This window comes from Carassius gibelio, chromosome B2 (genome assembly GCF_023724105.1).
Source record: "Carassius gibelio isolate Cgi1373 ecotype wild population from Czech Republic chromosome B2, carGib1.2-hapl.c, whole genome shotgun sequence".
Classification (NCBI taxonomy): Eukaryota; Metazoa; Chordata; class Actinopteri; order Cypriniformes; family Cyprinidae; genus Carassius; species Carassius gibelio.
The window spans coordinates 15,958,346-15,985,135 of record NC_068397.1 but is presented as its reverse complement, the minus strand read 5'-3'; the positions used below and the strand labels follow the sequence as shown (position 1 = coordinate 15,985,135).

At 36.6% G+C, this 26,790-nt stretch overlaps 4 protein-coding genes and 1 long non-coding RNA gene across 8 annotated transcripts; 3 read left to right on the top strand and 2 right to left on the bottom strand.

Annotated features, from left to right (window-relative positions):
• Window positions 1-901: 901 nt before the first annotated feature.
• Window positions 902-11,774, top strand: LOC127950851 (anoctamin-8-like). 2 transcript variants are annotated; one of them, XM_052548195.1, is made up of 17 exons: window positions 902-1,430; window positions 3,236-3,346; window positions 3,586-3,718; window positions 3,862-4,000; window positions 5,659-5,755; window positions 5,850-5,966; window positions 6,499-6,626; window positions 6,748-6,909; window positions 7,772-7,924; window positions 8,013-8,139; window positions 8,359-8,414; window positions 8,562-8,636; window positions 8,731-9,372; window positions 9,488-9,679; window positions 9,779-9,910; window positions 10,475-10,585; window positions 10,740-11,774. In XM_052548195.1, exons 1-17 carry the CDS (start codon window positions 1,412-1,414, stop codon window positions 11,352-11,354), a joined length of 3,009 nt encoding a protein of 1,002 aa, XP_052404155.1. In that variant the 5' UTR covers window positions 902-1,411; the 3' UTR covers window positions 11,355-11,774. The 2 variants fall into 2 exon arrangements, with proteins under 2 accessions (XP_052404155.1, XP_052404158.1); XM_052548198.1 differs by lacking the exons at window positions 902-1,430; window positions 3,236-3,346; window positions 3,586-3,718; window positions 3,862-4,000 and adding exons at window positions 5,198-5,258; window positions 5,463-5,552.
• Window positions 11,775-12,412: 638 nt separating this feature from the next.
• Window positions 12,413-13,520, bottom strand: LOC127950854 (uncharacterized). Its single transcript, XM_052548203.1, has 2 exons — window positions 13,288-13,520; window positions 12,413-12,864 (listed from the first exon to the last, which is right to left on the bottom strand). Exons 1-2 carry the CDS (start codon window positions 13,341-13,343, stop codon window positions 12,546-12,548), a joined length of 375 nt encoding a protein of 124 aa, XP_052404163.1. The 5' UTR covers window positions 13,344-13,520; the 3' UTR covers window positions 12,413-12,545.
• Window positions 13,521-13,623: 103 nt separating this feature from the next.
• On the top strand, window positions 13,624-17,858 carry LOC127950852 (tRNA selenocysteine 1-associated protein 1-like). Of its 2 annotated transcripts, none has more exons than XM_052548200.1 (9): window positions 13,624-13,807; window positions 14,313-14,410; window positions 15,012-15,111; window positions 15,536-15,588; window positions 15,751-15,882; window positions 16,328-16,447; window positions 16,576-16,813; window positions 16,911-16,953; window positions 17,062-17,858. In XM_052548200.1, the coding sequence occupies exons 1-9, from the start codon at window positions 13,772-13,774 to the stop codon at window positions 17,202-17,204; spliced, it is 963 nt and encodes a 320-aa protein (XP_052404160.1). In that variant the 5' UTR covers window positions 13,624-13,771; the 3' UTR covers window positions 17,205-17,858. The 2 variants fall into 2 exon arrangements, with proteins under 2 accessions (XP_052404160.1, XP_052404159.1); XM_052548199.1 differs by having other exon boundaries at window positions 13,631-13,807; window positions 16,908-16,953.
• A 233-nt stretch (window positions 17,859-18,091) lies between these two features.
• fitm1l (fat storage inducing transmembrane protein 1, like) lies at window positions 18,092-21,479 on the bottom strand. Of its 2 annotated transcripts, none has more exons than XM_052548202.1 (2): window positions 21,347-21,479; window positions 18,092-19,038 (listed from the first exon to the last, which is right to left on the bottom strand). In XM_052548202.1, the coding sequence occupies exons 1-2, from the start codon at window positions 21,385-21,387 to the stop codon at window positions 18,342-18,344; spliced, it is 738 nt and encodes a 245-aa protein (XP_052404162.1). In that variant the 5' UTR covers window positions 21,388-21,479; the 3' UTR covers window positions 18,092-18,341. The 2 variants fall into 2 exon arrangements, with proteins under 2 accessions (XP_052404162.1, XP_052404161.1); XM_052548201.1 differs by lacking the exon at window positions 21,347-21,479 and adding an exon at window positions 20,221-21,210.
• LOC127950855 (uncharacterized) lies at window positions 18,499-21,541 on the top strand. The gene is made up of 3 exons (XR_008152553.1): window positions 18,499-18,644; window positions 20,227-20,363; window positions 21,394-21,541. It is a non-coding gene; the product is annotated as an uncharacterized LOC127950855 (long non-coding RNA).
• The last annotated feature ends 5,249 nt before the right edge of the window (window positions 21,542-26,790 follow it).

The following is a 26,790-nucleotide window of genomic DNA, read 5'->3' as shown; positions in this document are numbered from 1 at the left end:
CCGTTTGACAGTACATTTAATGCTGATATTTTTACAGCATTTTAGTTTTCCACCACATTTTCAATAAGCAGTTTAGTGACCACAAGCCTGGTGGCAGGGTTAACGATTTAAGATCGCCCCCTACTGACAAAAGTAGATTTACAGAACAAAATAAAGTAACATTAGGTCCTTGATGTTCTTTCTATAGTTTTTATATTATTTTTAATTATGCAACACTATTTAATTAAATGGATTCATGACGGTAACTTAGCTGCTGCATAAACTGGGAACACATGTTTATAAAATATTAGCCTATATCCATTCTAATGTAAAAACATGTAGCTATCGATGAGAAAAAAAGACACATTAGAGCAGGGGCGCTGCACAAGGTCCCGGGCCCTATGCTTAGGTAATCCTAATGGGCCCACCTCCCCTTGAAAATATATATTCCAGACTTTTCAAGGGCCCTCTCTTCCTTTGGGGACCTGGTAATCAGTACTAGTTTTACCCCCAGTCCAGGGTCAAAAAGACATCTACACTGAGAAAGAAGAATAACAATTAAATTATACTTTTAATCGATTTTACTGATGTTTAGCTAATAGAGTTAACTTTATGTTGTTGGTTATTTTTTACACCAGTGGTTCTCAATTCCAGTCCTGTGGGCCCCTTCTCTGCACATTTTACATGTCTCCTTAACACACCTGATTGAGATAACTGAACTAACGAGCTGATGATGATCTCAATCACGTGTTTTAGGGAGACATGCAAAATGTGCAGGGCAGGGGCCCCCAGGACAACAAACAACCCACTTTACGAAATTATCCTTAAAGAAGTGATCGATATTGGCTGAAATACAGCTCAAAGTACAAAACCACCTCAGCAAGACGATATGTTCAGGAATTACATGTCCAGATCGCTACCAAATCCAGTCTTTGCTCTCACCTGTACTGAATGTCCACCTCTTTGTACGCGAGATCTTTGCGCATTCACTCTCATTGGTTCGTTTCAGTACATCTATGAATAATGCACCTCACGTTGCGTAATTTTCCAGTGAAGATGAGACAGATGGTGCATACACCAACTTACTGACAACAACTCACAGGCAAACAAAACAGAGAAATACAGCGAAATGATAGAGCTACGTGACCAAACGTAGTGTACGAATGCACGGAAGCTGAACACTGCTCTTCTAAAATGATGAGGAAATCAGCTGAGTGCTGACAGCGCCATGGATGATCGATGTCAACATGTGATTGAGGATTTATTCAGTGGTCAGTCAGTGGACGCTCTGCACCTGTTTGCATCTGGGAAAGGCTCTGGCCGCTGGGGAAGCCTTGCTGGACCTGGCCGTGCAGTTTCAGCACCAGTACCGACGACGGTAACGGCACAGCTGACGTATTCTTAAAGCAGAGCAAAGCGAAGATCTCACGCGATGTCCTCGGCGGTGTTAGGTGAGTGACGCTCAGACAGCAGTCATGCAGACAGTCGCATGTTGTTATCCAGCTGTCGTAGGTGACTTCAAACCACAAATATGCGTTTATGTCTCGCTGTGTTATTTTCTCTCTAGTGTATGACAAGGTTGACTGCTGTTAGGGGCAGAATATAATACAAAAGGATGATCTCTGAAGGTCTAATATTTGTCTAGTAAACCTTATTGGCCTGTTTGTTAACGTTTGTTGACATTGTGTGTAAGGATTCAATGGTATAGGTATAGGCTCTTCACCTGAATGTAGTGGACACATAAACACACAGCATTTCCTGCTTATTGATGAAAATATCTCTAATCGTGCTCATTCAGATCATTACCATTGTCTTTCAAACAATGGTATTTCAATAACCCCATATATTTCCTGAGGCATCACTCTCCACCATATGTGCAGTGAACCTGCTTGTTATGTCACAAATCCTCCCTTGATGGTCATTATGTTTGAATGCTGTCACTAATAATAATATATGTTGAATACCACTAGAGCTACTCATATCGTCATAGTTTAATGTAATTGTGTGATATTTTAAACATTTGACTAAACATTTGTGATATTATTTTATCTAGTTCTTCTTTCTGTCCTAATCTGTTTTAATATAAGAAAGCGCTAGCAATAAGGTAATATCTCAGACTCACATTTTTGCATGTTTTTTTCGATTCTTCAAAAACAAACTAATTTTGTACAGGCTGCCAAAGTGAACTTCACGCTTCATGTAACCGTCACTAAAAAAAGAGCAAAGTTTGTGACACAGTGGTCAGAAAATTGATTACATCTTTCACACAAGGACTCTTCACTTAGAATGAGCGCTGCTTCCACAAGAAGAAAGCTGTGTTTAATGTATTTGTTATGGTAAATGAAACGGCAACTTGACTGAATTTGTCACATTAGCAATAGCCCTCTTATCCCATTAAAGTAAAAAAATAACAATAAGAAATGTATATCAAATACAGTAGTCAACATTTAAAGTGGATCAAAACCATTCATCAAAGTTGTTCTAAAATCAAAATTCGTTCTTGTCTTAGGACAACTTTGATTAACTGTTTTGATCCACTTTAAATGTTGACAACTAATGTTTCTGGGTGTAATGGTGAGATTTGGGTAAGTGTATAAACAGGCTTGGTTTCTGAGGATGTGGACAATGTCTTTTGAAATGTCTGTTTGGCTGGAACTTAATAGGATGACAGCTTAAATGGAAAGCTGAGTGGTTTGTGATGTGTTTGCAGACGTTTTAGTGTACATACAATAAGTCACTCAAGGCCTTAGTGATGGAATTAATTCAATTTTTTGGTACTTTTTTGAAAACAAACACGCATATTATTTTTCAACATGGAAGTAAGCTGTTTTCTGTAAATTTAATTAAAAAAAAAAGAATGATTAGCTACTGTAGGGAAATAACAAAGTGCAGTAAATGGTGAAACTGTTTGTGCTACAAACCTTTGTTTATAATTAATACATTAATGTAATGTGGTAAGAATCACCAGTTTTGCAGTATCAAGCAGCAAAAAGAGCTGTTTTTAAAGCTAAAAAAAACCTGGAAGTGGATGACCCCGCAAACCAGACACATGAAATAAAAAGGTGAAAAATAAGGTGTAGTGTTTGTGTACTTTATAATGCTATTTATATATGCATCATTAAGGGCCTGATTGACCCCCTTTTTTTGTATAGTAACTTAAATGAAGAAAAAAAATAATTATATATATATATATATATATATATATATATATATATATATATATATATAAAAAAATTCTCTCTCTCTTTGCAAACAGAGAAATTGCTCAGAGGTCGTCTCTTTCATGGCAGACAGTACCTCATGAAGCATAAAACTATGATCACAATGGCACCCACTGAAAACTGTGATGTTCTTATGACATTCCCAGGTGTGTAGGTTATGTCTTTCAGTTTTTCTCATTTGCACTAATACAGTTATTGATTAATGTAGATGTTTTTTGGTAGCTTCATGTCACAAATATTTTATATGTAACATTTACTACATTACAGTATGAATGCAATTGTGCATTTTGGACATATAATATCTTTTTTACATTTATTTACAAAATACTGAATTTCTTTGATCTACTGATGGACATATTTCAGAATGTTATCATCTTTTCCACAGACACCACAGATGACCATACACTGTTATGGTTACTCAACCAAATCCGGTTGGGAATTCCACAAGTCAGAATCCAGATCCGGCAGCATAAATACACGCACACCTATGCATTCTTCATTACCTCAACCTTTGAGAAGTAAGACACTGTAGAAAACCTGCTTGAGCCATCTCATCTTAGTTATTGTATTTTTCCATATAAATTGTCTGAAATGTTTGACAGCTGGTCACTGGTTACTACATAAATAAAGCATTAGAATGATTGTTGTTTTTTGTCTGAAGCTTGTTGCGTGGAGCTGAACAGATGGGGATGCAAAAGGCAGTGAAGCCACGCTACGGAGGCGGCACTCGCAGGTTTTCATGTGAGGAGGATGACATCTATGAAAACATCGAGAGTGAGCTGTGTTTCTTCACATCACAGGTCTGCCATTAATCTCTCATTTCTTGTCTTCTCATATGAAAAAAATAGATGTCAACGAAATCCTGGCATTCTGTAATAAGTTTGTTTTGGCAAACTGGTGGCTAATTTGCAAGAATTTGTACAATTTCGATCATAGATTTTCATACAAACGGTTTATACCCCACTGATATTTAAAGGGGTCATATGATGCGATTAAAATCTTTCCTTTCTCTTTGGAGTGCTCTTGGTGCAGGAAGAAGATCTGTAAAGTTGCAAAGACTAAAGTCTCAAATCCAAAGAGATATCAAAGTTAAGACTCTGCCATGCCCCCCTAAAACGGCTCATTTAAACACGCCCCCATAATTACGTCACTATGTGGAATTATTTTCGTAATTCCTTCCAAATGTTCATGTAAAGAAAGAAAGCATGGATTCAGTAAACACAGTTAATTGAAGCAGCCATGTCAGATAGATGCATTTAGGAATCTTTAAGATCATTTACAACAGAACAGAACACATTTTATGGACGAACCTAGTAGAGGAGGTCATTCTGACATTGCTATGACAATCTGGCACTTCTGTGTGTGTGTGTGAGAGAGAGGGTCACACAGTTGAGTCAGCTGTCTTAACCATCCGTGGCTTGTGCACTGCAAACACATTCAAGCTTCATCACTGTGTCTGTCACGCCACTCTGTTCCCCTTTCGGGCTTGAACTGATGGTAAAACTAAGGACATTATTAACTGTCTTTTCATTTATTTTGAAAGATCAATCTCGCGATTATGGAAAGGGATCTAACATTTCCGATGAGTTCTTGCTGTGTTTGAACAATTACAATGCATGGATTTGTCGAACATTTGAGAGAGGTGGAGAATAGAGGACCTACAATAATGTACAGTATTTGAAAAATAATCAGTTTTTTTTACATTAAAGCATGTCAACATATTCTGTTACACCAAATACACAAAATAATGATCTTTAAAAAAGCATCATATGACCCCTTGAATTTAAAGGTTTAAGGGGAGGACCTTCATTATTTTATTTTTATTTTTTAAGTGCCCCTATTATGCCAGTATCCTAAAACTAGTTTACATGCATCCAAGTTCAACGGGTGTCAGAAATGAAACGCTTATTGCCATGACAGAATGACAGCCCTGGAGACTTGTCAATACATAGAAAAGATGGTATGGATTGTAGCTTAACAAATCGAGCTGGAGGTTGAAGTGGTTGATTGACAAGAGGCTGATTCACAAGCACGTCTGGAGCAGGACGTTTCTCAGTGGTAAGTGTCAAGTGTTAACAAGTTTGTGGTAATTATAAGATGTGATAAAACACATTTACTCTCCCAGTCTATGATACAGCAACTTCTCGACATGATATTAACCACAAATGTGTTACTTCGTGATGTAGAGCTGTAACAGAATAAATTCAAATACCCGATGACTCGTTTAGGTAATTGAGAACCGTAATTTTTTTTTTTTGACAGACAATAACTTTATCTATCATGCATTGTCGGCTTCTCAACTTTGCAGATAGTTTATGTTCAAATACAGCTACATGACACACTGCATGAAAGGTAATATTCAAAAAGGCATAATAGGGGCACTTTAAACCTCATGTTTCCTTACAAATCACATTTTCTCATGCGATCGCATCAGTTTTTCCCTGTTATTTCTTTTTAGGAGCGTCAGAGTATTATCAAATATTGGATGGATAATCTGCGGGCGAAATATGGCGAGGCCCTTCATAACATTCACTTCCTGGAGGGCCAACCAATCAGTACCATTTCTTTTCTTCTAAAATGTTTATCAAGCTTAAGAATTCATGTTTTTTTTTTCCTAAATCTGATAAACATTTTGTGTGTCCTTGGCAGTACCAGAGCTTATAGCCAGGGGTGTGATTCTTCAAATGTTTCCTCTTCATGAGCAGAGAATCCTGAATCAGCTGATGACGTCCTGGGTTCAGGCAGTCTGCGAGAGGCAACCTCTAGGTAAGAACTCCTGTGTTTTCCCAACATACACAGGAGTCAACTAGCTTTTAGTTATTTTGAAATAGTTGGTGCTTTTCAATGCTTGTATAAAGAGATTTCAGGCCAAGGCTCTTCCTTTAGCAAACAAACTTATGTGTACCTACCTGCTTTCTCCAGTACAGACTGATTTGCTCTGAGCAAATATGAAGTGCTACAGTTTGAATTCTTAATGCAATCTTTGAGTCACTACATGTTTTGTTATGTGAAATGAGATCTCTAAAGAGGAGCCCCTCTTATAAGAAAACATGATTAATTTTGGATTTATGATGTTATGTTGAGGCATATTTCGCTGTATTGTGTGTTGCATTTCACCTTTGCGCCAATCTAACAATATTTTAGTAAAAAATAAAATCAACAGGGCCTTTTATCTTGGGGTAACAAAATAGGTAGACCTATTTTTCCCTTATAGTTATGCGTGGCAGATTTCATTCATATTGTTATATTGCAAAAAAGCAGATTAAGCCTTAATGTTTTGTTATCCCATTCCTGACAGATGACGTGTGTGATTATTTTGGTGTGAAGATTGGCATGTACTTTGCTTGGTTGGGCTTTTACACCAACTCTATGCTGTATCCAGCAGTGATTGGCTTTCTGCTCTGGATCTTTGCTGAGTCTGATCAGGCAGGTTGTTTTCCTTGATATCACAATTCTATAGCTTTAGAATGGAAGTATGGAAAGAGTTTTTTTTTTTTTATTTGGTTAAAAAGGCATGGTAATATCACCAACCTTTTCTGATATGCAGACAAGTCAGGATATCTGCTGTGTGGTGTTTGCCATTTTCAATGTGGTGTGGGCAACGCTCTTCCTGGAGAGATGGAAGCGGCGGGAAGCAGAACTGGCATATAAGTGGGGAACGCTGGACACCCCAGCAGAGTCACTAGAGGAACCCCGTCCACAGTTTCGGGTGTGCTGACATCATTTTATAGAACTTTAAATTATTAGACACAAAATGTTTGATAACAGCAGGTGAAGGTCACTAATGACCACCTCTATTTGTATACAATTCATTATAATATGCTGATTTAGGGTCAAGACTTTAAGCTTTGAAAAATAGCAAGTTTAAATGTTTTAACAGCATTTATTTGAAATCGAAATCATAGATCAGTTTACTGTTTTCATACAGAATAAAAGTTTATATACACACACACACACACACAGTTGTATTCATAAGTTTACATACCCCTTGCAGAATGTGAAAAATGTTAATAATTAAAACAAATTAAGAGGGATTATGCATGTAATTTTTATTTATTACTGTCCTGAATAAGCTATTTCACATAACAGATATTTGCATATACTCCACAAGACAGAATAATAAATTAATATATAAAAGTGACCAAAAGTTTACATACCCTTGAATCTTAATACTGTGTGTCATTTCCTGGATTGGAAAACGACTGTTTATATTTTGTAATCGTTGTTCATGAACGATGAACAACGTCATCAGTGTTCAGGAGCTCATGGATTTTTCTGAAGAACAGCAGACTGTTGAAAGCAGTTTCTCAGGACAAACAAGGGACTCATGAACAACTATCACAAATATAAACAGTCGTAGGTCATCCAGTAAATTACACATACATTAGTATTATGATTCAAGGGTATGTAAACTTTTGAACGTGGGAATTTTTCTAAATTCAGTTATTCATTATTTTGTCCTGTGGAGTATATGTAAACATCTTTTATGTGGAATAGCTTATTCAGGACAGTACTATGTATATTACTGACTAGTTTCTACTTTAACAAAAAAAAATGTACTTTCATATCAGGGAATTAAGCGTCGCAGTCCGGTGACTGGCTGTGAAGAGTTTTTCTACCCACCCTGGAAGAGGAGAATGTTCCGCTGGTTGGTCAGCTTTCCCATCTGCATCCTTTGTCTCTGCTTTGTCTGTTTGGCCATGTTTATCTGCCTGGAGTTTCAAGTAAGGATACTCTGTGACGTTTATTACAAATCTTGTAACTAAATCTTGTTAAAGGGTATTCAGGATTCATGACTTGTGTCTCTTACAGGAATTTGTCATTGAAACAAAGGAGTTGCCAAGCATATGTAGATTTTTCCCAAAAATTCTTCTAGCTGTAACCGTTACTGTATGTGATGAAGTGTACAAGAAAATTGCTCTCTGGCTCAATGATATGGGTAAGACTTAAATCTGCTAATAACATTTACAACATTTAAAATGTGTATTTGTATTTTCAGTACACAGTATGTGTATCTGAATTTAGCCAGATTGGGACATACATTCTGTTATTATATTAGCAGCAAACTTGAATTTTTGGTTATTTCATAGCTAGTTTGTTCATTATTGTTTTTTTCTTCAGTGACACCTGTTTGTTCATTTTTTTTTAATTTTGACAGAAAATTACAGACTTCAAAGCACTTATGACAATAATCTCATCCTCAAGACTGTTTTTGTAAGTTTAATGGTTTATTTAACCTATTTATATATATACCAGGAGATGTTCAGTTTATTAATGTATCGACATACTGTAAAAACAGTGCCATTGATTAAATATTGTGTATATCTGTAATGGTTAAATATTGTGTTCTTCATTTTAAAGTTTCAGTTCGTAAATTCCTACCTCAGCCTTTTCTACATTGGATTTTATCTCAAAGACATGGAGCGGTTAAAAGAGGTAATACACAGATGACAGAATACTGTTAAAACAACAAAGTGTCATGAATCAATCATTCAGCCCAGACAAAAAAATGCTTTCTTTTAATTTACAGATGCTGGCCACGTTGTTGATCTTCCGCCAGTTTCTACAAAATATCAAAGAAGTGTTACAGCCGTATCTCTATGAGCACCATAAATTAGGTGCTCTGAGGACATTGTGGGACTTAATTCAATCCATGTTCCTGAACTATAGTCATTTAATAGTGGAAAGAATACGACTGACTTGCCAAGCCAGTCTGGATGTGAATAAAAGTGTCTCACCTCCAGAGCAATCAGAAAAGAGAGAAAGGAGGAGTTTAATCGCCAGCTACAGAGTTCCCAAAACAGAGGAAGGGGATGATGATGCTGGACTAAAGCAAAGGAAGGTCAGCTTCACCGAAAAGGTGGAATACAAAGACAAGGTTGTGGAAGCACCGACACAGGCCAACTTACAGGACGATGGCAGTCCTACCCTTGTGGAGAAAGGAATGGATCCATCCTTAATATTTGATATACGTGATGATGACGACGACGATGATGATAGAGACACTGATGATTCTGTGAGTAAACCTAAAGGAACTCAGAGAAGAAAGATCCAATCTTCTGGGGAAAACAACAGTACGGAAAAGAAAATGTCCTGGATGGACCCTCCAGAGGAGAACGAATCCACTGTTTTGACCCAACCAGAGATTGAAAGTTGCATGCTAACTTATGAGGTCTGTGCTCCTCTGTCTTTATCATCGGCCTGACCAGCTGATGCCGTTATTAATCATACAAGTTTAGAAATGCTATTTCAAAAACGAGTTCATTTTCTTTTATTTCAACTTGCAGGATACTCTTCAGGATTACCAGGAGATGTTCATACAGTTTGGCTACGTTGTGCTCTTCTCTTCTGCATTTCCTCTTGCAGCAATGTGTGCCCTCATAAACAACATTGTAGAAATCCGAAGCGATGCCTTAAAACTTTGCACAGGCCTCCAGAGACCCTTTGGGCAAAGGGTTGAAAACATTGGACAATGGCAGGTGAGGAGATCCATTCAGAGTTGCTTAATAAATTATTCATAGCAGATTGTATTTTTAGTTTGTGTTCAATTGCTTTGTTTGTTCTTAAAATTGAAACAGATCGCAATGGAGGCAATGGGTCTGATCGCAATAATTGTGAACTGTTACCTTATTGGCCAGTGTGGACAGCTGCAACGACTCTTCCCCTGGTTGAGCCCCGAGACGGCCATCATCTCTGTTGTAGTGCTAGAGGTAAGAATGAAGAGCGGTTTGTGGTCGGTAAGATTTTTTTTTTTTTTTTTTTGTAAGGAGTATTTTGAAAGAGGAATATGCTCAACAAGGCTGCGTTTATTTGATAAAAAAAAAGATACATGGTGGGACATTATTATTTTAAAATAACTTGTCTATTTCAATATATTTTAAGAAATATTTTTTTCCTTTGTTGGCAAAGCTGAATTTGCAGCATCATTACTCCAGTCTTTAGTGTTACATGATCCTTCAAATATCATTCTACTCTGTTGATTTGGTGCTAGAGAAACATTTATTTTTATTGATAATAATGTTAAAAAAAGGTGTGCGGCTTAATTTTTTTGTGAAAACCATGATATACAGTATGTTTCTCAGGAATGGAAAGTTCAAAAGAACAGGATTTGAAATATAATCTTTTATTACACTGTAAATGTTTTTGATAAGTTCTGGCTGAATACAGCTATACATTTCTTTTGTATATACATTGTGTAAAACAAACCTAAATCTTGGCTAAATGATGTTTCAAATGTAGTAAATTGAATGCATACCTTCTCATATGGTTTTCAGCACTTCGCCATTCTGCTCAAATATATAATTCACGTTGCAATTCCTGATATTCCAAACTGGGTGGCAGATGAGATGGCCAAACTTGAATACCAGCGGAGAGAAGCTCTAAAGGTAGCACAGCACATGAGTGTAGGCTAACATTGTTCATTGTAATGTATAGATATTGATATTTCTAAATGTAATTTTAATGTGTATATCATCACATTAAGGAAAAAAATATTGGTTAGTTGAGTTAAATATGTATCATTGTCTGTTTCTGCATCAGAAACATGAACGCCTTGCACAGCAGCACCAGCAGCAGCAAAGGAGGAAGTCTGAAGAAGAAGAGGAGCATCAAAAAATGGCCGAGGAATTGGCACGACAAGATCAAGACAAGTCCGATCTGCATGGAGGTGAAGAACATCCCCGTGAAAAAAGCCCAGGGGCCAAGTTCAGCTCGGGAGATAAACTCAAAAGACCCAGCTCCCTTTTAGGCAACAATAATGTAATGAAACTTAAACACATAATCCCACTCCAGGGTAAATTCACCTCTACCACTTCTCCCACAAGCGGCGAGGCCAAACTTCCCGGTTTTCTAAAGTTCCTCAAATCCCAAGAGTTAAAAAAGGAAGCCACTGCTGCAGTCACACAAGCAGCTTCACATGGGAGCCACGAGAAATCACAGTCTCCCAGCAAGTCCTTCAATCCAGGCAAACTCTTCAACTTCGGGAAGGAAAATCCATGTACTGGTGCTGAACAAGGGAAACCAGAAGATGCCTCAAGGGCCACTAATGCACATCAAACAAATAATGACCAAAACCCTTCATCAGAAGAGCTTCCATCTGAGGTTGAAAAGGGTGATGGCTCAGACTTTGGTACTAATCCTTCAAAAAAACAGTGAATTAAATGTTGATTCTACTCAGTTAATATATAGCACTGATTGTAATGCTTAACATTTGCTTAAATGTGATAAAGCAACCATGTAGTGAGTTGGAACTGCATGTCAGAAATCATTTTAATACAATATATTAATCTGAGACCTCCATATATAATTTACTCACCGAAGGCGGCATGCTAAGTCACCTGCATGATAAAATCAGTTTAGGCATGGGCTAGCAAGAAAAGACGTTTGAATGAGCACTGTAAAATGTATAGATTTTTCTATTTTTCTATGCATTATTATTATTTTTCTTATGATACAGTAAATATGACAATCTAAAAATAATGCATTGTCCTTGCTAATTTTGATCTTATGAGTGTGAATCCACAATGCAATAAAATGAAATTACTGCGAAAATAAATGAAAAAAAATTGAATATCAGACACATTGTACATCGTTACTTCAAAGCCTTTTTTTTTTACTTTTATACTATTATCATAATACAAATTAAATGCATATACAATTATTTATTAAAATGAACTATAATACTTTCAATAAAATGTGATACAATAGACCATGACAATTTTTTTATGATTATTATAATACAGATTTTTTAACTAGTACGAATAATGGGAACAAAATCTGATCATGACAAATTAAGTTTCTGTATATCTGTATGTTTTTTTTTTTTTTTTTTTTTTTATCTTCTCACCTATACCCCTTTTTCCCATTCTGATTACTTACAGGAGCATCTCAATAAATTAGAGTCTTGGAAAAGTCATTTTTTTCAGTAAATGTGAGACAAAATCATTACAATTAAAAGAACCAAAGACAATCTGTGTGCAGATTAAACAAATTGAGTTGAATTACTGAAATAAACTTTTCCACAACATTCTAATTTATTGAGATGCACCTGTGTATGTATGCTCATGTTTTTCAAAAATCTAACCGTAAATGCTCTGATCTGAGTGTAACACTACATACAGCAAAACTTTGACAAGAATATGCTCAACTGGAAGTATAAAGGAGGATGAGATCCATCAAACTGAATAAAAATAAAAAACATCCAATGAAGTCTATTGGAGTTATTGTGCATGAAGTGCTTTAATTTGACAACTATTTTCAATAGAAACTCAAAAGCTCTACTGCACAGCTGACATTCAACTGAGATTCACTTCAAAGGTCTATCAAAGCAACTGTCCGGTCAGAGTCTCAATGTGTGAGGGACTTCCGCCCTTTGAGCATTCGGCGTAGGATGACTTCGATCCCACCAGGACTGCTTATTCTTTTGATCCACCCATGGGTCCTCTTTCGTTTGATGTTCTTCGGCTGATATTCTGTCCCACGTTTGACTGTGCGGACTTGTTGATAGTGCCAGGATGGCTGCTGGAAAACACAAGCTCCCTCTGCTTTGGTGTTCATGGTTGCTTGTAGGACAGGTTTCCGCTCTGCTCCTGTCCTTGACAGAACCAAGGAACTGACAGACCGTAGCTGACTGCAGCTGAACATGGTAGAGTGAGGACCATTACTCCTGAAAGTGAATTAGAATAAAGTGTAAAATATTTACACATGCATGCACTGTACATGAGCCCTGACAGAAAGTTTTCCTCAAAATTTAGTTGCAGAGTGATAAATATACAGATGAATTTGTATATTGGTCTGGTTTGCATGACTAATGTAAACTTAAAAACATTTCATTACTACATACATGTATCTTGTAACTATATCATCATTACACTCTTGAAATATTTTTTACTGTATTTTTGTGTAAACTTTGCTTTGCTGTGGTTTTTGGAATATATTCCGATTAGATTAATCCCAATATTTCGTTGGGTTTATGTCAAACGTGAGGTTATCGCTAACGCTGGTGGTTAAATCCACAATTAAAAGGACGTCAAGCAAATTAATTTACCTCAAGATTTTTAAAAATAATTTATGTTTTTTTTTTACATACCAACACAAACTCGGAATCCCCGTAAAGCGCAAAAATGTTGTTCGTAATGTGTTCATCTCGGCTACACCTTCCTTACATCAATATCATACCAAAGTCATCACATGTCTTGAGTCTCTTCCTTTGCTGGACGGCTGGCCCGAGTTTTCAAAACTCACTACTGCCCCCTTCAAGTCCAACCCAGAATAACACATGCGTAGCGAGGAATGTTAATTACTTATATGTATTACAAAAACAAAACAATATACCCACGCATGGACTCTTAACAGAAATGCGGTGCGCTGAACCCTGAGTAGACCTAACAGACAGGATGGAACTCTCGAGTTCACTGGATCTGATCTCTGCGCTGCCGGAAGCGGAAGTGTGTGTGTATTCCGTAAACGTAACGTTTCGCTAGCTTAGCTTCACGAAGCGCTACACGAATACTGCAGCTAACTGTCGCTTAATTTTTGCAAACCTCTGCGGTGCAAGAGTTTCAGCCGGCAAAATGTTTAACAGGATGACAAGTTTATGGATGGGTGATGTAAGTATTATGCTTTTGTTTACTTTTCTTCGAGTTTGTAAATTAACAAGCAGCAGCACTTAGGTTTAGCACGATGTTACGCAAGCATGGCCAACAGGCCACCCAAACGCTCACTAAACTGAAGAAGAAATGCTGAATGTACACCGAATTAATGTTTTAGCACATTTGTAAATATCTATGGCGGTAACGAATCCGTTGTTTGTATTTTCTCAGCAGACCTCTCATATTTGCATAAGCGTTTTCATGTCGTTGACTCGTAAGTTAATGTAAATAATGAACCAAAGTACATGTCCGGATTATGATTTCGAGTTGACTCAGTAATTATACAACAAGGTTTAATTCACAAAACTGTACGTTAAGTTTGACTTCATCTTGTCTACGTCTCTGACGCCCGCGCTCTAAACTGACACGTGACGCAGAACTTCTCTACGTTATGTAAAAACATGGTATATATGTGTGTTTAAAATATGATTACAGGTCATTAATCGTCTTATTTGTTTTACAGTTAGACCCATACATGGATGAAAACTTCATTAAGCAAGCTTTCAGCAATATGGGAGAGACTGCCCACGGTGTCAAAATAATTACACATCGACTTACCGGGTAAGATACATAATGAGCAACATTTGGGTTCCTGAAGTAAAAAGTCCATCAAGCAGGAAATATGTTCTTAATGATAACTTTTAATACTTTATAGACATACCTGCCATGAGCTTGTTATTGCTTTTGTACATGCTTTTGTAGAAGCCATCAGCCCCCATCATTTAATTATTATTTTTAAATAATTGTTTAACAGCAGAATTCCATTTGAAAACGACATTACCCATAATTCTGTAAAGTAATCTCCACGAATCAGAATCGCAACAAGCAAACAATGTCAGAAACTAAACAAAGTATTTTGTTTCTATATATAATCAACACCTTTTAAATCAATAATTTTATATTTCACCATTGGTTTTAATTTCATTGTCAAAGAAACAAAGAATAATATATTTATATTAATGGTTACAACATGCCAATCTAGAATCTTGGCAACTTTTTAGTTCTACAGCCTATTTCTTTGTGTTAATATAATAAACAGACTCACTGAAAATATGTATGTTATTATATTACTCTGCTTATTTGCCTTTGAGATGAGCCGGATTTAGTCTTGTGTATGTTTGTTTACAGAAATCATTGACTTTTCTCTTCTGTGATTTCTCAGAGGCTTGGCTGGATACTGTTTTGTAGAGCTAGCAGATGAGGCCAGTGTTGACCGTTGTGTGCAGAGGCTTAATGGGAAGCTGGTTCCAGGATCGAATCCGGTAAGATACCAAACTTTCACCCATTAGATTGTGTAGTTTTGGCATCTATATTTGATTTCAATACATTCATGTGTGTATATAGATTTTCATAGGAAAGCATAACCAGCATGGCCCCCACCTTTTACGAGACATTTTAATTATTACTCCATATATTGCTAGTGATGGGCGAGTTACAGAGCTCAATTTCTTCCCTAAGGAAGGTGGTTGAGGCTGTTTTTAAAATGACTTTGTTTGAAGCTGGTGAATAAACTCTGTTAGGAACTAGCTGACGAATGGGATAAAGCCAGTACTGATTGGTGGAGGTATGTGGAAATAATAGCTTCCTTACTCAAACAATATAACTCTATTTGTCAGCGAATTGTCTCCATACTACAGGCAAAGTGTCGTTTAATTGCTCAATGGTTGTATTTTGTCTGCATTTCAGCCCAGGAAATTCAAGCTAAACTTTGCAACATATGGGAAAAGGCCAGAGCCTGGGTAAGCACACCATGTACAGAGAAAAAAAAAAAGTTTAGTTGTTAATCTCTTGTTGGGGAACAAAAAAAAAAGTAACTGCATTTTTGTAATTAAATATGTCACTTTACAAACTGCGGAAGTTTCTTTGACTTTACATGACATCATGTTCACTTTCTTCCTCAGCCCAGAATTTTCAGTCTTTGTCGGAGATCTCACATCAGATGTGGATGACTACCAGCTTCAACAGTTCTTTCTGAAAAAATTCCCTTCATGCAAAGGAGCCAAAGTTGTCACCGATCCCCTTGGGAACTCCAGGTATGAAATGTTTCAGCCGCCAACTCTGTACTGCATAACCTTACTTGGCTGTCTCTGACAGTTCGACCTACTGATGATGAACAAAGTTGAGGTAGTTGAACTAGACGAGGTCTCCTTTCCTTTTATTTAATATTTTGTTCAAAGCTTATTGTCAGTCGATACTCTTTACCCTCCCTCTCCTAAAAAGGGACAGACAATACATGGATGTGATTTGCCTTTGTTACAAATCTGCTAAAACTATTGTTTTCCCCATATAGGGTAAGCAAGAGCAACTCACAATTGAAGTGATGCTACTTCATGTTAAAAGTAAAAGAGAAGTTTCAGTTCTACCATCAAATTAATTCTTACTTTCTGAATACATATTGAAATATCGATATACAGCATGATTAGGCGCATGAAGCATGAGGGAGCAGGTTTTGATGATCTAGTTTTTTCACGTGTACAGGGGTTATGGCTTCGTGAAGTTTAGCGACGAGAATGAACAGAAGAAAGCCCTCGAGGAGTTTCAGAACGCATCAGGTCTGGGAGGAAAACCCATCAGGATAAGCATTGCTGTCAACAAAGGGTACATTTCATTGAAAATTTCTGTTTAAGTTTAGTTTTATGTGGTCAGTCAAACTTAATTCTGATATTTAAATTTTAACTTCATAAATCCACATGAAATCTCATCACATTCTTTCTTTTTCATTTTAGCAATAAAACAAGCAGTTACCACAACCAGAATAACAGCTACAACAGCAACTATCAACAGCAGTACTATCAACAGCCTTACAACAATTACTATCCACAGTGGGGTTATGATCAGTACAGCGGTTATAACTACGGCTACAACCCATATGCTACCCCCCCTCCAGTTCCACACGGGATGATGGCACCACCCCCACCCATGGGGATGCCCCCCGTGCCCCTTGACATGCAGGGATCCACAGAGGTATTTTTAATAGTGATTGTTGAAGAAGATAAAAAAAAAAATAATCCATTTCTGTTCTGCAATTGATCACTTTTTTGTTGTTGTATTGCTTCAGCAGTCACATGATGGCACAGAGGATGTTGAGGAGGACCCTGTTGAAGGTAATATTTTGTAACGTTTCAGTTTTAATTTTTTTAATTGGCCAAATTGTTGATTACATCAAGATCACACATTGTTAAAGATTACACACTACCTTTGTTCTCCCTCAGACCCAAACCCACCGGTGGATGTGGAGGCATTAAATAAGCAATTCATGGAGCGCAGTGAGGAGCTCTACGATTCGCTCATGGATTGCCACTGGCAGCCATTGGACAGTGTCACATCTGAGATACCGATGATGAATGGTTCCTGACTGTCTGATTCCACCACAGTCCTGGATTGTTATACTTTGTGAAGGAACATGCCTTTTTATATTGCTCTTGTTCAAATTTTTCAGAGAACGTTTTTCTCCTTTTCAGACTTTTATTTGGAGCTTCATTCGTGCAGGCAAGCAGTTTTCTTTGTGTGTATCCAATCCATCATCTTTTTTTCTTTTTTCAAAGTTCTGGTTCTGTTGTACAGGTTTTTTTTTTTTAAAGATGTATGAAAATAATCTTTTTCAATATTATTGTCAATTTTAACCAGGAACTATTCCTACTCTTGCCTTATTAAACTTTTTCATTAGAAATTTGAAGCATGCTTTTTTTTGTGGTCTTGTGTGGTCCAAATAAGCAAATTTTTTGTCTGTTGTAAGGCCACTGATGATTTTTCATTTGTGAAAGCTTTGTTCTAAAGATGGTTCATGTTTAGAGATTTTTGCAAAATGGGACGGAATTGCATAAATATTTATACCACACTGACCCAGAATTAATTTTCTGTCCTTAAATTACACATGCGTTTGGGCATCAATGAATCTTAAGTTTCTTATTTAAGGCTGAGCTCTCTAGAAATTCTGTGACTATTTTTGAAATAAAAAAACAAATTGAGATTGTCAAGGAAGAATCTAATAAATCAATATGATGTCTCATTTGTTTCTTAATTTATTCTGTAATCATGGTTTTATGTGTGAAATCAGTTCTGCATTAATGATCAAACTGTTGGCAAATATATTGAAACTTGAACCTCATTAATTTTTAAATCGTTAAACTTACACAGTTCACCCTAAAATGGAAATTCTGTCATCACTTACTTAACCATGTTCCAAACCTGTAAAGCATTCTTTACTCTATGGAACACAAAAGAAAACATTAAGAAAGTCAGTAAAATCTAAACAACATTGAAAATTTATTTAATGGTCATGTTTAAAATACATTTTGACCATGTTATTCAATTTGACTGGGGGTTTAGTAAGCACGCATTAATGTATAAAGGCCAGCAATTTTGATCAAATAGACATTCATCTTGTATTGATAGAGATTTGGCCAGATATTCTGCGTTCTCCACTGGTATACTGCAGCACCACTATGAATAGTTAGTCCAAATTGTACCAAGCAAATTGCTCAAGCCTTCTCTAGTTGATCTCTTTAGCATTACTTTCACACAGCGTCTCAGATGTCTCTTCCTGTTTGCTCTGTGTTGACAAAAGTCCCACCCCTGGCCTCCCAGGGCAGTACCAACTAGGTCCAAGTCTGTACCAGCCCTGATACAATACTCTCCAGCTCAAACAACCCAGGGCACCTCCCAAAAGCTGAGTAGGAAACTGTGGGAAGTAAGCCAGCAGGCAGAGCAGCAGAAACACCCAAAGACTCAACAGCAGGACGCAGAACAGGAAAAGGATGCGCAGTGGGGCTCCAGAGGGTCCACCCAGGTTCAGGTAGGGCCCAAACACTGCAGTCTCCTCAGCTAGAAGCAGGCAGCACAAACACAGTAGGAGTGCATCTTCAGATACTTCATAGCCACGCCACAGCATCCCAGAGCGGACACATGCCTCCTTTGTTTCACCTTCTCTTAAAAGCAGTAAAGGCTGATCTCCATTGGTCCCTGAAGCCAACTCAAGAGTGGAACTGATGGGCTCATAGCAGCTCCCGGTGGCATTTTCCAACAGACAAAGCAGTTTGCGGAAGCCCAGCCACAGACCACCTGCCACAGCTAGCCGAGAAAGGTGTCGCAGGGAAAGTGTGAGAGAGCGACGAATTGAGAAAGACAGGACGAAGACAAAAGAGCCAACAAAGATGCAGGTCCAGCCCCAACCTGAGCGCAGGAACACCCTAAAAACGAACGATGAATGATACATTACTATATTAATATGGAGAACAGTATATCACACATATATATATATATATTGCACTCAGTTGTAAGAATATGGTGGCTGCATCCAAATATAAATATTTTCCTATAGAGAGACGAAAGCCAGTATATGAAAAGAGTAGTATTTCCAAATTTACAGTATTCATTAAACAGTAAGTGAAAAGTATCCGCTGACCTACTGCATCTGGTGACATTGTGAAGTGCACAACTAATGGACGGTTCATTTTTCCATTAGGTCAAGGCAGATAATTTGATGGGATCAGATATAATACTCTTTTCAAATACATACACAATTTCATGAGTGAGTCATTGTATCATTCACTTAACTGATTACTTCAAAATCCCAGATTTATTCAGGAACATTATAGACGTTAATCAGGTTAGACTGTATTTTCTATTTAATGCTGAGGAAAATAAAACTGAGGGATAACATGTAATGTATACAAATGCCTTACATCTTTACTTTTACAACTCACAATATACAAAACTGGTTTATGGAGTTTTGGTCTACTAAAAGTTTATTCTGGAAAGAGGTTTCATCCGCTGAACAATTTATATGTTGTTAAACAATAGGAAAATCCACTGAATGTACTGTACGCCTATCCGGTCGCCGTGATTTGGCAAAGTAAGACATGTTCCTGGATCAACATATTTTGATGTTCCTGGATCAACATTATTGTCCAATCCCTACCCCTAAATCTAACCCTACCCATAATTTATTCCTAAAATCACTGGGAAATGATAGTCGATTAACAAGGGTGTAGAAGCACCTAACCCTGATTCTAAGCCTAAAACGGATATTTCCTGAAAAGTTATATCTGAATTCTGATTGGTTGATTGGAATTTAGATCCAGGAACATGCTGTACTTGGTGAAATCACGCTCACCACGCCTATCACTCACAGCCTTGTTTTCAGTTTTGTCGAAAATTAAATAAGGTGTTTTCCTGACTGTGTTGTGAGATTTGACTTTGATTTATTTTATTTTTTTGTCTAAAATGTAAATAATTCAATATTAACTTATTGGACTGTTGTATAAAGCACTGTCACACTCACTACTATTGTGATTACCTGTAAAACAGCAGAACTGCTGTGGTATAATTGAATATTCAATTGCACAAATATGATTTTTTTTGTTTCTTACCTGTAGAGAAAGTGAGTCCTCTTTGCAAAGATACTATAATGGGAAACCCATAGGCTCAGGAGGGGCCCGAACAAAAGCAATGATGACAGCAACAAATGAAAATGACGTCGAAATGATGCGTTGCCAAGAAGTCCAGCTGCCAGGTCAGTAATGACCACAAGTATAGAGTTTAGAAACATTTGTATCCTTTACTTAACTATACCAGCAAATTACAGATAATATGGATTGGTTGTTGTTAAAGCCCAGTTTCTTTCAGAATCCAACACAACCTCCTCAGTGACTGCTGCAGTGTGTTGGAATAGTAAAATTGTCCTGATGTAAATGATACAAAAATTCACAATTTATGTAAGCTTGTCCAATGACCAATGCAACTGTGCAAGTGTGTTGCAAGTGAAAAAGGGTGTTCTCATTCACTGGAATCGCTTTTCTGGTAATGTATGTTGAAGATATGCTTCTGTAATTGCAGTCACATATATTGTTGCATTTAATCCAGGTATTAAAATGGCATGTGCTACTTTAGTAGTTTCCTTTTCTTACACTCTGTGTCCTTCAAGGCCTAGCTCTCCTCTGTATCCGGAATCTGCACTACCCCGTTATCTTCTCGCAGCCTAAAACTTCCGTTTATTCCTTGCATCCAAGAGAAAGAAAATCCAGTTCATTCCTGATTTCCATGTTCTTTGAAGCCGTTGGTCTCTTTCATTTCTCTAGCAGCACAACTGCTGTAACAGAGGCTCTCTTGCACCTTTCACATGGCACACACGCTCCCCACCCCCTCAGAACAGAAAAAGAAATGTTGTCGCCTTCTGTGTGTTGGTGTTGGCGGGTGTCATGTTGCAATCAGAGAGTTCTGTGTGAAAACACACTAACTGTATTGTCGTTGATGGACCAAATGATCACTGTTAAAAAAACTGGACAAATATGACAAGTGCATAAATGTTCAAAACAGCTAATATGAATTTAATTAACCCTTAAACTTCTAGATAATGACACCTTTTGGTTCTCTTTTCAGTGGATGAGCAGAAGGCACTGCTAGTAAAATGTCAGTGGTTCACTGCAGGTTAAATGTCACCAAATCCTGTGTACAGTTACTGGGGTGCTTTTCAATTCAGCCATATTTAGCTCTAACCTTTGTACTGTGTCTTCATTCCTCTCTACTGCTTTCTCCATTCTTAGATTCAGCTGTTGGTGTTGCCTGTCTCTGTCAATCACCGAGTCCCTCTTTGGTCTCCACTGTCTGGACAAACTACATTATCTTTTCTGTCTTTGACGAACACCAGTCTGCTCTCTCTCTCTCTCCTTGTTGTCTTTAATTAGCTCCATATTAAGAAAGGCTAAATATAGTGTCTTTTGTATGTGCCATATGAGCATGTAATGTGATGTATTCCTGTAAATAACTGTCCCTGTCCTATTGTTCTCATTCTTAAATAAATAAAAAAAAAAACTAAAAGATTTCAAGTGATCACAGTATTTTTAGTTCATGTTTAGATAAAGATTGTGAACCTTTGTATCAAAATGAAAAGTAGCCTAAAGGCCTTCCCTTACGAAAAATAAGATTATTCACGTGTGCTATTAGTATACTTCTTTTAAACCTAAAATAGGATAGTTTAGTTTTTATGTACTTCTCAGAAATGGGCTTTTTGTACTCCTCAGAAATATACTTAAAAGGACATTTAATACTCCTAGAGGGCGCTAGTACACATCTTCTGCACAGAATTTCCATAAAAAACACAAGTAAAGAAGAAAAAAGAAACAACAGATACTAACACGTGTTATTTAACACGATCTTCTGACATGAAATAGCAGCAAAACTGTCAAATAAAAGTCAACCAATGAAGAAATAATAATTACAGTCAAGCTTTGAGGTGCTGATCAACTCCATCTACGTTTTGATTATAATTCTTAATCCAATTCAGTCTTTTTTACATTTTTTTGTTCAAAATGTTATTTCTTTTTTTTTTAGGAAACTTACCAACATTAAAGTGTTTAAAAAAGAATGCATGAAGCTAGAATAAAATGTGTCTGATAACAAGCAGATGCCCTGTTCTTTCTTTTCATGTTTTGTATGATCAGATATTCATATAACAAAATATATACAAATTCAAACCTAATTAGGGACATAGTCGTATACATAAAGTATGATGTAAAGTTCACTTAAAGAAAACTTATGAGTAAACTTGCAGTAAAACTACTAAACTAGTAGTTTACTGAGACTATACTTCAAAGTGTATAAAGTAGGCCTATTTAATTATTAAACAACATATAAGTTCACTTTTATTATAATTGTAGTACAAACTTCAAACATAGAGGTAAAGTAGTTGTGTACTCAAAGTTTGTTACTGTTATACTTAAAGTATACTTAAAATTTACTTTTATATACTAGAAATTGGGCAAATTTAGTTCCAAGGAGTATTGAAACAGTACACTTACAAGTATACTACTAGAACACTGATATACTTGCTAAATAAAGTATACTTAAAAATATTACTTATTATTAGTAAAATAAACCTGAAATACACTACTTTTCGCTAAGGGTAGACCAAACTCAGTCCTGAAGGGCTATGTCCTACAGATAGAATTTAGCTCCAACATAGCCTACCTGACTGGAAGTTTCTAGTATTTACATTTACAATGTAAATGACTAAAATTACTAAATGTAGTATGCCTAGTAAGACCTTGATAAGCTGGTTCAGGTGTATTTAATTTGGGTGGGATACGGCCCTTCAGGAGCAGGAGCATTTATTTTAGCTCCAACTTGCTTTAACACACCTGTCTGGAAGTTTCTAGTATGCTTAAGACATTGCTTAGATGGTGCAGGTGTGTTTAATTGGGACTGAAGCTAAACTGTGCAGGAGCTGAATTTGACTCCCTACTTGCAGTCTTTACGTCAGCATATGAAGGTCCAACGTCATATGTAATTGTAAAAACTCACCGCTAATGTTTTACTGAGTTTCTGTCTATTGAAAGTCTTTAGCCACTAAAAGTGGTTTCATCAGTTGAATTAAGTCATGTATTTCTGTCTCTCATTGCCTTGTTTTCATTCCTCAGTTTCATTCAGAACTGGCACTACAAAGTATGAATCTGTAGCTCCTGCTATTCAAAGCTCACACTATTAGAAAGTAAATGTATGCAGTGTTATGTCCATACAATAATTAATAAAATGCAGTGACTACAAAACATTTAAATCTTCAAAATGATGATCAAATTGACATAATTAAGTAGGTAATTGATATCTGTACGATGCAATAAAATATTCTAGGCTAGAATATCTGTTTACCAAAAGGTTTTTACACACACAAACATTTCAGTGTATTAGTACACTGATTTTATATCAGGTTAATGTTATTTTCTATGCCTTAACCCAAGCCCTACCCCTAAACCTACCCATCACCGAAACGTGCAAAAACACCAGATTTAAATAAAACCACGTTTTGTCCCATTTTAAACCCTTTTAACTAGTGAGGACCAGTTAAATGTCCTTGAGTGTTTATATTTCACTATATATGTGAGCACATTTGGCCCTCACAGGTATGGTTAACAATCACAAACACACTTTTTAATATATGTGTGTATGGGCTTTTGTAGGACAGATTTACCTCACAGAGTCGTGGCTACTGAATCAGGTACTGCTTGTGTTCAACTGTTTACCAGAAGGGGGCGCTTTAAAGGGGTTTAAAAATAACTCTCTTCAACCGATGAGCTACTCCTTTGGTATCTTATCCAATGACGCCCCCTGGCTCTTGAGTTGAGGACTCATGGGTAACAAGTTTATTTTTCTTTCTCAAAGAAATAAAAATGATGTGTACACAACTTCTTCATCAGTAAGATCTGATGAGGTCAATAAATATTTTAATTTAGCAGATACTATTCATTTTAATCAAATTAATTACTTTCTGTATGTCTTATTTCTTTTAGGTTACTAAATACAGTACAGACCAAAAGTTTGGACACACCTTCTCATTCAAAGAGTTTTCTTTATTTTCATGACTATGAAAATTGTAGAGTCACACTGAAGGCATCAAGGGCGATTTGAGCAAGAAGGAGAGTGATGGGGTGCTGCGCCAGATGACCTGGCCTCCACAGTCACCGGACCTGAACCCAATCGAGATGGTTTAGGGGTGAGCTGGACCGCAGACAGAAGGCAAAAGGGCCAACAAGTGCTAAGCATCTCTCGGGGAACTCCTTCAAGACTGTTGGAAGACCATTTCAGGTGACTACCTCTTGAAGCTCATCAAGAGAATGCCAAGAGTGTGATCAAAGCAGTAATCAAAGCAAAAGGTGGCTACTTTGAAGAACCTACAATATGACATATTTTCAGTTTTTTCACACTTTTTTGTTATGTATATAATTCCATATATAATTCCACATGTGTTAATTCTTGTTTTGATGCCTTCAGTGTGAATCTACAATTTTCATAGTCATGAAAATAAAGAAAACTCTTTGAATGAGAAGGTGTTTCCAAACTTCTGGTCTGTACTGTATATAAACCATGTGTGTGTGTGTGTGTGTGAGAAAGAGAGTGTAAATATATGCATGTCAGAATGTTTTAAGGCTGGAAATACCATGTACAAATAATGACGCTGATGGGGATTCGTCCCAGGCGTTCACAGACTCTTAAAAGGGGCTCTTGGGAATGATTGGAGTCACAGTGTCATTCTCATAGAATGAACAGCATGTCTGCGGTTTATCAGCTGTCTTTATGTTTTTAAATAGCCACACAATAGTACCTTTTAAAACATCCTGTAGTTCTACAGTATGAAACAACCCATCACACATTCTAATGCTCATTTATGACCAATTAGACACATGAAAAGTGAATTTTACCTTTGTATCAAATTCTTAGCATGGAAACTTTTTTTAATCAATAAAGGCAACATTTGCATCATTACAATAATAGTTCTACTATAACTGGCCTGTTTTCAAAGTAAATACTACACTGTTGATCACTACTACAGTTGCAAATCTCGAAGCTCAAATCATTAACAGGATGATTGGAGGCCATTTTGCTTCATGACTGCATCTAACCTTTTAACGGGTTCTTAAGATACCCAGATAAAATATGCTTCCTGTAAACTTGACTGAAGAGCACAGTCATCCCTGGCACTAATCATTAATCCACTGCTAAAGTTTTGATTGACACCCAGGGCAGCTGCAGGACTGGGTGTGCTTTGTCCCACCACTGGGCTGAAATAACTGCTCAGCATCATACAATCACTCACGGGGCACTTAAAGGCATTATCTCAAACACTAAACTTTTTGAGATGGAAAGAATCCAGTGATGCAATTGAATTTGGTTCATAAAAAAAAATAATATTGACGATGAATAAGAGCTAAATTAAGGCCTCTTCTATTATATATATATATGTAATGTATATTAGTGTATATTTAAAAGAGTAACAAAAAGTTTATATATGTAGCCTACCTCATTGCTAAAAGGTCTCGACCTCAAATGCCACTTTTTTTCATTTAAAGGACTTTTAGATCCGTTGTTTTTTTAGATCTTTATTAAGAGTCCAGGCAACGTGCTAATAAGAGACATTTACACTATTCAAGCGCTGCACTTTGTGCTCTCAGATATCCTGTTTATATATTAGTATTCTATTGTGTCGATGTGCTGTTGAGGAATGGTGTTACTGTGAGACCTTTCAGGAATGAGGAATGCACAATACTCCTATGGCTAATAGCCACCAAATGTTTGTTACATAGGGCACCTAGTTATCCCCTGCCTAACGCTGTCAGAAAATGTTCAATAACTTTTATCACACCTGTCTCTTGTTGATGCCGAAATGATGGATCTGCTTACATGCTGTGACTCCTTTAAGAAAACCTAGGTAGGCCTCTTTTTTTTTGGTTTAGTAAAACTGAAATGTTGTACAGATTAATAAAATAGTTAACATGTTCTAATTTAATAATACTTATAATGATCAATACTTTTACAGGATTTATAAGTGTTCAAATTATTTATTAATTATTAATAGTTATGTATAATATTTAATACCTTGGTTAATGTACATTTTTACATATACTAATACATTTATAACATTTATAGTTATAAACAATAACTAGTAACAATAACATGCCTATTTATAAATTATAGGGAAAAAAAGAATTATAAAAAGTTGAATAATGCCTTAATCTCATGGTAAAGTGTTATTTATCTGTATAAGAGATGGTTCCTGAGGATTTCCAGTATTGATTAAATATTATTCTAATTTGTATTATTACAATTTCTATCCAGTAGTCAACAGATTCATCCCACATAATGCTGATATAAGTTTAGCCATAATAAATGTCATTACCTCTGCTCTGGAGTGACAGGGACATCAACAAGGTGTTGAAAAGTCTCTCTGGTGAACATACCAAGTTGGCTGGGAATCTGCTGCATTAGTGACGTCTTCTGATAATATCATCTAACAAAAACCATCAGCAGCTCTGCCTGCTGCCGTGTCCCTGGAACTATAACATAGCCGCCTTTCGATTTCAAAATTCACTTACTTTCCAGTATTCCAGCATCCTAAATAGGATATTTAGGATGCTGGATTTTGTCATGTCAAAACAGAATCTTATGTTTGT